Source organism: Chiloscyllium plagiosum, chromosome 40 (assembly GCF_004010195.1).
Source record: "Chiloscyllium plagiosum isolate BGI_BamShark_2017 chromosome 40, ASM401019v2, whole genome shotgun sequence".
Lineage (NCBI taxonomy): Eukaryota > Metazoa > Chordata > Chondrichthyes > Orectolobiformes > Hemiscylliidae > Chiloscyllium > Chiloscyllium plagiosum.
Genome location: NC_057749.1, coordinates 14,024,453 through 14,036,736, shown reverse-complemented (window position 1 = coordinate 14,036,736; position 12,284 = coordinate 14,024,453). Strand labels below are relative to the sequence as shown.

The window sequence follows — 12,284 nt, the reverse complement described above, 5'->3', positions numbered from 1 at the left end:
CCCTCTGAGCCCTTTCCAAAGCTTCCACATCATTCCTATAATGTGGTGACCAAAATGGTACACAATACTCCAAGTGTAGCCACACCAGAGTTTTGTACAGCTGCAGCATGACCTCATGGCTGCGACACTCAATCCCGCTACCAATAAAAGCTAATACACCATATGTCTTCTTAACAACCCTATTAACTTTCAAAGATCTATGCACATGGACGCCGAAATCTCTCTGCTCATCTTCATTACCAAGAATCTTACCATTAGCCCAATACCCTTTATTCCTTTTGCTCCTTCCAAAGTGAATCACCTCACACTTTTCCGCTTTAAAGTCCATTTGCCACCTCTCGGCCCTGCTCTGCAGCTTATCTATGTCCCTCTGTAACTTACAACATCCTTAACTCTAATGATCTTAGTGTCATCCACAAAGTTACTAACACGTCCTTCTCCACCTTCATCCAGGTCATTGAAGAAAATGACAAAGAGCAGTGGCCCCATAACAGTTCCTTGTGGTACACCATTAGTAACTGATATCCGGGATGAACATTTCCCATCAGCCACTACCCTCTGCCTTCTTTCAGCTAGCCAATTTCTGGTCCAAATCATTAAATCACCGTCAATCCCATGCCTAAGTATTTTGTGCAATAGCCGACTGTGGGGAAGCTTAACAAACATCTTACTGAAATCCATATGCACCACATCAACCACTTTACCCTCACCTTTACCTCCTTCCACCTAGTGCATTTCCAACACCCCTCCCCCAAGTCCCTCCTCCCTACCTTTTATCTTAGCCTGCTTGGCACACCTTCCTTTTAAAACGTCATTCCTGAAGAAGGGCTCATGCCCAAAACGTCGATACTCCTGCTCCTTGGATGCTGCCTGACCTGCTGCACTTTTCCAGCAACACATTTTCAGCTCTGATCTCCAGCATCTGCAGTCCTCACATTCTCCTAGAAGATCTTAAAATAGGCTGTGTCTCGTGACCAGATTATACAAGGTATTTAATGTGTGCTTGAGGTGGCTCAAGGGCTGCCTAAAAATAATTCACTGGATCTTACGCTGGCCTGTCAAGTGTGAGCTATCCATTACTACACACAGGCTCATCAGAAGGAAATTTCAATTTTGAAAATTAGTGCATCTGCCACATAACGATGAGTGGAAGTAATGCAACAACTTTTATAAACCTGATCTTTATCTTTTGTTCTACAGGGACAAGGTCTGTCTGTCATTACCATAGATAAAAGAACAAGGAAAATTTACAGCCCAGGAACAGGCCCTTCGGCCCTCCAAGCCTGAGCCGATTCAAATCCACGGTCTAAAAATCTGGGATTGGCGTTGATAGCCTGCCCCTCTGGTGTTGGTCAGTAAACATCATTTGCAAAGTATCCTGAGGACGGGGCTTTATAAAAAGGGTGACCAGATAGCACCATGGCCCAGTTGCTCTGGTAATAGTGATCATCGATGATGCAAACTATCTCAGTTACATATTAAGATCAACACTTTTACACTACCAATACATTTTGAAAGGGGCTTGGACAGGGTAAATATTGAAAAAGGGCCTCTCCCTAATGGAAGAGTCAAGGACCAGATGGCACAAGGTCTCAGAATAAAGAGGCATCAATTTAAGACTGAGCCAAAGAGGACTTTCTTCTGAGGATTACCAGTACTTGGAGCTCTGCTAGAGAGAGCTGGGGGGCAGAGTCCTTGTGTGTATTTAAGGCTGAGACAGAGAGATTCTTGATCAATTAGGGAATCAAGAGTTATGGGTAGAGTGCAGGAAAATGGACATGAGGAATGTTGGATCAGCCATGATCCCATGGAATGGAGGAGCAAGTTAGAGGGACCGAATGGCCTACTCCTGTTCCTAGATCTAATGGTCTTATTGACTAATACACCAATACAGAACCAAATGAATGCCACACTGCGGAATGAAATCTCTCATTGAGCCAGAGTCCTCCCAGTGTTCTGGAGGAAATCCTTCCCACAGACAACCCTAGATTGTTTGGAGTGTGTGAAATCTTGCTGTGTGCAAAATGATTGGCAAAGCACTTCAAAAAGGGTGACTGAAATGATGGAATGTTTTGAAAATATTCATTTCATCAGGTGGTGCTAATCTCCTGGCAGCACCACGAGAAGATAGGGATAGAGGAGGGGTGTGCCTTCAATCATCAGATTTTCCTCATAGTTCCTGGCAGCTAGTTGAAGATTGATATTGCTACATGCCACTGAGATTCTGGTAATTTATATTTTTGCAGCATTGAAACACAACAGAGCAGAATGGCTTCGAAGGTGTTGCAGACATTGGAGTCACGCGTTGAATAAGCATACGTCGATGTATCATGACCGGAACTGAATGTTCAAAGTGTGGCCTCAACCACAGTGTTGGCTCAATACCCTTCAACTTAATCCCCTTGGTTTAGCAACATAAACCCCCCGTTCGGCAACGAACGGACAAACACAAGAAAGGAAAGGAAGTCAGAGTAAAGCCATCAGGAGCCAGAATAGATGGTGGAGAACGAGAACTGAACCCCAGATTGCCAGAATTCAATTTATACATACACATGGAAAAATTTGATGCAGACCTGCTCATTCTCGGCAATGCTGTCACTTCCTAAAGAGCTGCAGCTATAACCACAAACTGCCTTTATCGGTCGTATTTAGAGCAGTGAGGACAGGAAATGAACACATACCCTATTCAAGAAATGTTCTACTGCTAAAAATTGACTCCTTTGCAATGTGTTGAACAACAGCGCATTGCAAATTAAACTCAAGTTGTCGTCAAGAGGGGCAAGAACCAAAAACTGGTTTCAGTACAAGTTCTGATGATCTGAACATGTGCAGATAAAACAATAAAGTTTTCTATTGGAAATGTTTAGATTAGGTTCCCTACAGTATGGAAACAGGCCATTTGGCCCAACAAGTCCACACAGACCCTCTGAAGAGTAACCCTGTATTTACCCCTGACTAATGCACCTAACACTATGGGCAATTTAGCATGACCAATTCACCTGACCTGCACATCTTATGGGAGGAAACTGGAGCACCCGGAGGAAACCCACAGGGAAAAATGTGCAAACTCCACACAGGCAGTCGTCTAAGGCAGGAATCGAACCCAGGTCCCTGGCGTTGCGAGGCAGCAGTACTAACCACTGAGCCACTGTGTCATTTGTTATTAGTGTTGAAACTTCCATTTCATCGCCAAATGAACAGAGTTCTCACTATTCATCACAACATGTTGCTTCATAAAGCCAGGAGTGTGACAGCATTCATTGAAGTACTCAGTCTTTAAAAAGTCTTAAAATCTAATTGCTATTAAGTAATTGCAGGCTCAGATTAATAAGAGTTTAATCCTAGTTTGGTCAGCAATTTTCTGGCTCCCCAGCCCAGCAGATGAAACTGTGCATCTATAATAAGTGGGATTTCTGCAGTTTGCTGAACAAATTATTTCTTATTCAGACAAGGTTTGGTCTGGGTTGCTATGTTGTGAACCAAGTGTACAGGTTAGGTGGATTGGCCATGCTAATTTGCCCATGGTATCTAGAATGTTCAGTAGGTGGTCTGGCATGCTAATTTGCCCATAGTGCCTAAGAAGGTGCAGTTTGGTCGATTGGCCATGGGAAGTGCAGGATTATGGGGATAGCACTAGGGGGGCTGGGTCTGGGTGGGATGCTCTTCGAAGGTTTGGTGTGGACTCAATGGGCTGAGGGGCCTCTTTCCACATTGCAGGGATTCTAAATGATTTTTGTTTGTGATGTTCTTCCACACATCAACAACAAAAAAAAAAAGGACCTTGCCTTTCCATCCGCTTCATTTGGAAAAACAACTGACTGCACTGTAGGTCTGCACTCAAATTAAACACACCCCATTTACATTTGTGTCCGAAACACTGGGGTGCAGAGGCCGATTTCTCTGCCTTTGGGACAGAGGATCCATGTCCAAAGCCTATTCCAGGACTCGATGGCCCCAGAATTAAATGTTGTAATGTAGCCAAATAGGATGATGATCAGCCTACAATCTCTTTCAATGTGCCCACAGCAGGCAGTCAGACTGGAGAGGTTCCTGATTGACCAGAACAGTGTGGCAGCTGCAGTGCAATCACTTCCCCCACGTTAGAAGTACTCCATTTGCAGCTTCTCACCGCGATCTATATTCTACAGAAAGTACCCTGCTTGCTTCTAGGGACTGATAGGTAAAGATTACAAGCTGACGGTTTTGTCCTCCCCTAGTTATGTAGTGCACCGCCGCTGAGTGAGCCCTGCATATAATTCCCAATATTATTTTTTTTAAAAAAGTGGATTTAGATTGTCTGGGTAATTATATGTGATGAAATGCACCAGCTACTCAGAGACCATATTGAATGCACAAGGTTTTCTGTACGTGGTTTGTATCTCATCACAAATAGGGACAATTACAAGTGCTCAGAATAAACTGTCATTTCTAAACTTTAAGAGCTGAGAGATGTTAAAACCCAGACTTTGTGCTGAAGATGCATATTAGGCTGAGTTTTCTCATTTTCATAGTTTTCCTAACAGATCCAGATTTTCCTTTGCTATGTACATTACGATGTCTACCATAGCTTCTGGTTTCCGTAGGACAGCACAGACACCATCGGACACAATCTATGAGCTAGCTACGTTCTTGTATCTCAAATCACTTAGTTTTCCTTTCAATAAATTATTTCCGAATGTTCTGGGCTATTGCCCTTGACTTGACAGAGGCCTGTTGACAACAGTGACAAACCTTGTCCCTCTCAAGCCAAGTGGAGATATCAGGGTCATATTACTGCTGAGGGGCAATGCGCAAAGAGACAAGGCAAGGCAGGGATGTTGTGAGCATCAAGGTCAGTTCAAAGGGAGTTCGCACTATGAGAGTGAGCAGGGAGCCAGGAGATAGAGCCTGGTCCAGTCCATGAGCTGGGTGTGTCCCCCTAAGCGTGCGTACACACACACACACACACACAGTGTGCTTCCTGCAGCATTACAATGAGTTTGCCTGGGACACAGCCCTGAAGTGCTGGAGTGTCCTGTAAGTGAGTTGGAGATCTGCCATGAGCGTTCTTTAGAGTCTGGCACATGTCCATAGGCAAAAGTATACGCCATGGAAAGCATGTTGCTTGTGTCCATGGCCCATACCCTAACACATTAGCACTTGGTATCCAATAGAGGGGTATTCTGGGGCAGGCCATGAGCTGAATTGAACAGGTACACACCAAGGTTGAGCTTTCCCAACATCTTGCCTGTTTTCTGAGTTTAAGATAGGAAGCTGAATATTAATGAGGCAAATTGGACTATCAAGATGTTTAACAAGCAATAATCTTCCATAATTGACAACTCATCACTGCTTAATGAGAAACTCAATATACCACAGATGGAGATGCTCCTGATGTCAGGCTTGACCTCAATGCTGAAAAATCTTGCTATAGCTCATGTTACTAAATACCCTGAAAAAAAAAAAGGTTTTGTCTTTTGACTCTAAAAAGGACAAATGAGTAATAATACCTAAATCCATTTGTTAGGTTTCACTAGCTCAAATAGTAGAAATTAATCATTTATGACTACTCGACTAAGCACTCCATTAGTTGGAGTCATAGAGAGGAAGATGGTTGTGGTTGGAGGGGAGGTCTCTCAACTTGATGTGTCTGCAGGAGTTCCTCAGGGTATGGTCTTAGGCCCAATTGTCTTCAGCTGCTTCAAACGACCTTCCCTCCATCACAAGGTCAGAAGAGGGGACGTTTACCAATGATTGCACAATGTTCAGCACCATTTCTGACTCTTCAGATACTGAAGCAGTCTACGTCTAATTGCAGCAAAATCTGGACAATATCCAGGTTTAATCTGACAAGTGCCAGTCAATGGCGACCTCTAACAGGACAGAACTTAACCATCCCCCTTGACATTCAACGTCATTACCATCACAAACTCCCTCACTATCAACATCCTGGTGTTACCACTGACCAGAAACTGAATTGGACAAGGCATTTAAATACTATGGCTACAAAAACAAGTTAGGCCCAGGAATACTGCTGTGAGTAACTCATTGACTCCCCAAAGCCTGTCCACCATCTACAAGACACATCAGGAGTGTGATAGAATACACCCTACTTGCCTGGATAAATCCAGCTACAAGAAGCTTGACACCATTCAGGACAAAGCAGCCTGCTTCACTGACAGCACATCCACAAACATCCACTCCCTCCACCACCTGATGCTCAGTACCAGCAGCGTGTACCATTTACAAGATGCATTGCAGAATTTCACCAAGCCTCCTTAGACCCCTTCCAAACACATTGCCACTACCATGGAGAAGGACAAGGGCAGCAACACATGAGATCATCATCATCATCATCATCAAGTTCCCTTCCAAGCCACTCAGTACCCTGACTTGGGTCAAAATCCAGGAAATCCCTCCCTAATGACATTGTGGGTCAACCTACAGTAAATAGACTGCAGCAGTTCAAGAAGGCAGCTCACCACAATTTTCTCAAGGGTGAATAGGAATAGGCAATTTAAATACTCACATCCTACATTCCATGAATAAAAGTTAGAATGTCATACTCTTCAAATTCAGATGAGAGAGAGTTAGCCCCGAATCCTTGGCTTTCCTTCCCACTTCAGAGGCTCGATCAGGAAAATCCAGGCTGACATTCCCATGTGGTGCTGTGGGAGTGCTGCACGGTTGGTGACATTACCTTTGAATGGAATGTTAAACTAAAGGTCCCTTGTAGGTGACCATAAGATGATCCTGAGGCTGTATCACAAAACAGATTGTTGTCAGGCGATTGTCACATTGCTGGGGGCTGGCACAGATACATTCCTGCTTTCTGAGACAGGGCGGGAAAAACCTTCAAACGTTGCAGCCCAAAAAAAAAGGTACATCCATAGAGAACTGCCAGAGCAACACATTTGAAAAAAAAGTCATGTAAAGTTTGACACTATTTCCCCTTAATGCACAAATTAATTTGGCATTCTTTGAGGAAGTAACAAGCAAGGTGGATAAGTGGGAAACTGCAGGTGTACTTGAATTTTCAAAAGACATTTGATGAAAGTGAGATTACTACATACGATAAAGAATACTGTTTATGGGTAATATATCATGGATAAAGAACAGGCTAACAAATGGAAAACAGTAGGGATAACTAGATTTTTTGGAATTCACAAACTGTAACTATTAAGCGTGTCATAGAATTACTGTTGGAGGCTCAACTATTTACCATGTCAAATGAGTTGGATGTTAGAAACATGGAGACTCGGAGCAAGTGTAGGCCACTTGGCTGTTTGAGTCTGCTGTTGTTCAACATGATCACAGTTGATTCTCTCAGTTTCACGATTCTTGCATTCCATCTACATTCCTCGAGGTCTAAAAAATGTATCAATCTCTTTGACTCTACTCAGTCAGCCAGCGTCCAAAACCTTCTGTGTTAAAGAATTTCAAAACTTGACCAACCACTGAAAGAAGAAACATTTCTTCATCTCTGAAATAACTCCATGGAGGCTGGCATTCTGTCACCAAGTCACCATTTATTTACACATTCATAGTACTTGACACCGGTCCAGCTCTGAGTGAACAGAACCTCTGACAAGTGAGCTGCAAGTGGAGAGTATTCCATCACACTCCTGACTTGTGCCTTGTAGATGAACAAGCTTTGGAGGCAGCAGTTGTTATCCACTGCAGGATTCATAGTCTTTGACCTGCTCTAGTAACCAGTATTTATATGACTGGTCTAGTTAGGTTCTGGTCTATGATAACCCCAGGATGTTGATAACAGGAAGATTCCACAGTAGTGTCAATGAATGTCAAGGGTGGAATGAGAGATTCACTCTTCTTTGAGATGGGGGATCGTTGCCTGCCACTTGTGTGGCACAAATATTAGTTGCCACTTTTCAACCCAAGTTTGGATGTTGTCAGAGTTGCAAATGGTGCTGAACATTATGCAGGTCATCACTGAACATCCCCATTTCTGACCTTATGTTGCAGGGAAAGTCATTGATGAAACAGCTGAAGATGGTTGGGTCTAAGACACTACCCTGAGGAACTACTGCAGTGTCCTGGAGCTGAGATAATTAGATCTCTAACAAAAGCTACCATCTTCCTTTGTGTTGGATATAACTCCAACCAGTTCGGGACGGTTGAAAGAAAACAGGTTTTTCCAAAAAAAAGATAGTGAAAATCTGAAATTCTCCCTCTAAAAAGCTAGCAGTCTGTTGAAAATTTACAAACCGAAGTTGATAAATCATTATTGGAGCTATTACGGATTACAGAATCAACGCAGTTGCTAGATTAAGATACAGCGCAGCTATGATCTACTGAATGGTGGTAGAGATTCAACAGATTCAACAGGTATGGGTTATTCAAAGAGTCAGTCATTCAGCACAGAAACAGACCCTTCAGTCCAACAAGTCCACACTGAGCATATTCCCAAACTAAACTAGTCCCACCTGTCTGCTCCTGGCCAATATTCCTCCAAATCTTTCCTATCCATGAACTTATCCAAATGTCTTTTAAACATTGGAACTGTACCTGTATCCACCACTTCCTCCATCAGTTCATTCCACACAGGAACCACAGTGTTTAAAAAAAAAGTTGCCCCTCGTGTCATTTTTAAGGTGAGAGGAGTAGGATTTAAAAAGATGTCCCATAGTTTTGGACTCCCCACACCCTAGGAAAAAGACCTTTGTCATTGACTTTATCGAAACCCCTCATGATTTTATAAACCTCAATGAAAGGTCATCCTGTGATATTACAGAGTTAATTTGCTTTGCTGACCTGCAAGAAAATTGAATGCCCCAGAGGTAGAGTGTTGTGTCTTTATCTGATAGATGGAATGTAGGTTTACTTTCCCATCCAGGGATAATTGACATTGTTTTCATCCCCTATTCAGAAATCAATAAGAACATTACAGTTGGAATTCTGACTACTCCCTATAGTTATATAAAAAAAATACAATTCACACCAGACTTGACCATTAAGGGATGATTTGCATTACATTGTTTCTGGAGGGGAGGTGGTCACTGCATTGTATCTTGAGTGGCATGGGACTGAGGGAATGACTAGGGGTTGTCTTGTGGACATGACAAACTGTGACGTAACGATTTTATAGAAAGGAAGGATTGTTTCCTTTGCTCAGAGAGAGCTTTTACCACAAACCTGTAAACCCTGCGAGGTGTGTGTTAAAAAGTTCCTCCAGAGACCCCTGGACACACCTCCCAAGCGTGGCGTAGAGTGTTCAGGGTTTCTCCCAAGCTTGTACTGCATTTTCTTAATAAAATTTTGCTTGTTCACAGAAGTTGGCATATTGCAGTTGCCACAAGTGTGTAAGGACTTCAGGACAAAATGAACTTAACAACCCCTCAACCTCACACTCCAGTGAAAGAGTCCCAGCCTTTCCAAACTATTTTTATAACTCAAACTCTCCCTTCCTGGTAATATCTTCTGAGTCCTCTCTAATTTAATAATATCCTTTCTATAACAGGGCAGCGAGTGTAAGAGGCCTCACTATCCTGTACAACCTCAGCATGATGCCTCGACTCCTATCCATGCAGTAACATTCCTCCAATGACTGCACGAAGTTTCCCTCAAATGAGATCAACAGATTTCTCAACCGGTTATATTCTGTACAGAGAATTCCCGTCCAAGGTTATGAAATCTATTAAATAACAGCTTAAAGTGGCAGGCAACAAAGAGCAATCAGACACTGATAAGCACACCAAATATTTTCCATTTAGCACAACATGGCAAAACTAAGATACACACTTACTTTATCTCCATTTGACCTCCAGCTTTGCGGGCTATATGGACCAGCTCCTTCCCATATTTCTCTTCTGCATATGCCCTGCACAAAACAAAAATGCTTCACTCATTGTGATCAGGGATTTTGGGTAATGAATTGCCTCCACATATGGGACACCTTTCATGAAATCAAATATCCCAAAAAGTACCTCACAGGAATGTATCCAGAAGATAGTCAACAATTGACCAAAGGGTAATCAAAATAGAATAGAATAGAATAGAATCCCTATAGAGTTGAAATACAAAGGAAGTACTATTTCCTTTGTTTGGAGAGAGCTTTTACCATGACCCTGTAAGCCCTACGAGGTGTGTGTTAAAGGTTCTTCCAGAGACGCCCCCGGACATGCCTCGCAAACATGATCATTTGGTCCATAGAGTCCATCTACTCAGACCCAGCCCCTACACGATCCCTATTCACTTAGCCTGCACAATTCAGCATGGCCAATCCACCTAACCGACACAGCTTTGGACTGTAGGAGGAAATGAGTTTGCAGACGCCCAAGGCTGGAATCGAACCGAGCTCCCTGGCACTGTGAGGCAGCAGTCCTAACCACTGAGCCACCGTGCTATCCCACGGTGGTATTAGTTTAGTTTGGGATTGTGTTTGGGACAGACTAGTTGGACTGAAGGGTCTGTTTCTGTGCTGTGAAACTGATGTCAGGTGGAGTAAAGATCAGGCTTGACCATTGTGAACATCAGAGTCACATTTTCAGTTTCAGCTCAGAAAGAAGAGAATGGAACGAGGAAATGTTAAATCTGGCTCCATTAGTATTAATGGACAACTGTTAAATTCTGAATAACTGCATCCCATCACCAGGGACCAAAACTTTGGAGGGGGACTGAACATAAAAACATTATTTTAAACTAAATGTTTTGGGAGTTAGGAACACAGTAGAAGGTTCCAGTTCCTCAATGCTGCAGCTGTTCCTTTATTTCCCCAATCTAAATAGTTGCTTCATAAAATCCAGGAACTCTGAAATCTTACCTCAGTCTCAGCAGTTCCTCCATGTCCTTGCACATTTTTCGGCCTTCCTGTAACCGCTCCAGTAAGACCTCGTGCCCAACATAACTGGTAAATTCTGGGCACTGTGAAAACAATGGATGGATTAGGATTAACAACATGTCCAAGTGTTCAAGGCCACTGACCCCCACCATGTACAGCTCAATGTCTGCACACCCCACAGTGATATTTGGACAGCAACTTAATCCAGGTTCTCAACCACACTGCTTGCTCAGTTAAATCTACCTTGTGGAGATTCTAAATGCAAGATACAAGAACTGCCAGAGAGTTAGCTTTCTTCCCTGCACTAGTTAAATCAACAACATAATAACTTGCAGGCTTGAAATGGCAGCAGTGGCACACATTGAAACACAAACAAAATTTACACAGAGTCATAGAGATGTACAGCACGGAAACAGACCCTTCGGTCTAACCCGTCCATGCCGGCCAGATATCCCAACCCAATCTAGTCCCAGTACCTGGCCCATATCCCTCCAAACCCTTCCCATTCATACACCCATCCAAATGCCTCTTAAATGTTGCAATTGTACCAGCCTCCACCACTTCCTCTGGCAGCTCATTCCATATATGTACCACTCTGTGAAAAAGGCGCCCCGTAGGTCTCTTATAATCTTTTTCCTCTCACCCTAAACCTATGCCTTCTAATTCTGGACTCCCAGACCCCAGGGAAAAGACTTTGCCTATTTACCCTCTCTCGACCCCAGGGAAAAGACTTTGCCTATTTACCCTCTCTCTTCATAATTGTGTAAACCTCTATAAGGCCACCCCTCAGCCTCCAACGCTCCAGGGAAAACAGCCCCAGCCTGTTCAGCCTCTCCCTATAGCTCAAATCCTCCAACCCTGGCAAGACCCTTGTAAACCAAAAGAGAAAATGCTGGAAAATCTCAGCAGGTCTGGCAGCATCTGTAAGGCGAGAAAAGAGCTGACGTTGAGTCGGACTGACCCTTTGACAAAGCTGACTCGAAACGTCAGCTCTTTTCTCTCCTTACAGATGCTGCCAGACCTGCTGAGATTTTCCAGCATTTTCTCTTTTGGTTTACAAGGGTCTTGCCAGGGTTGGAGGATTTGAGCTATAGGGAGAGGCTGAACAGGCTGATGTTTCCAGCATTTTCTCTTTTGGTTTCAGATTCCAGCATCCGCAGTAATTTGCTAACATAGTTTTAAATCTTTTCTGAACCCTTTCAAGTTTCTTAATTCAAATTATGACAAAAAACAAGAGCAGAAATATACCATCCTGCCTTTCGAGGCTGTCCCTGGTTCCAGACTCCCCTCTCATTAGGAGCATCCTTCCTGCATTTACACTGTCTGGTCCTATTGGAACTTGTTAGATTTCAGAGATTCTCCCCTCATTTTTCTGAACTCTCGTGACTGAAATCCTAACCAATTCAACCTCTCCTCACGTTTCAGTCCAGACATCCCAGGAATCAATCTGGTAAACCTTCACTGCATTCCCCTCTTATAGGAAGAACATCCTTCCTCAGATATG

The 12,284-nt window shown here is 43.3% G+C and overlaps 1 protein-coding gene across 3 annotated transcripts in view; it reads right to left on the bottom strand.

Annotated features, from left to right (window-relative positions):
* Positions 1–12,284, bottom strand: part of pstpip1a (proline-serine-threonine phosphatase interacting protein 1a) — a 106,459-nt gene that overhangs the window by 72,460 nt on the left and 21,715 nt on the right. For all 3 annotated transcript variants that reach the window (XM_043680393.1, XM_043680394.1, XM_043680395.1), the window contains exons 2-3: positions 10,763–10,863; positions 9,746–9,820 (exon numbers count right to left, since the gene is read on the bottom strand). In XM_043680393.1, coding sequence (XP_043536328.1) covers positions 9,746–9,820; positions 10,763–10,863 — 176 coding nt within the window. The remainder of the gene's footprint in view (positions 1–9,745; positions 9,821–10,762; positions 10,864–12,284) is intronic.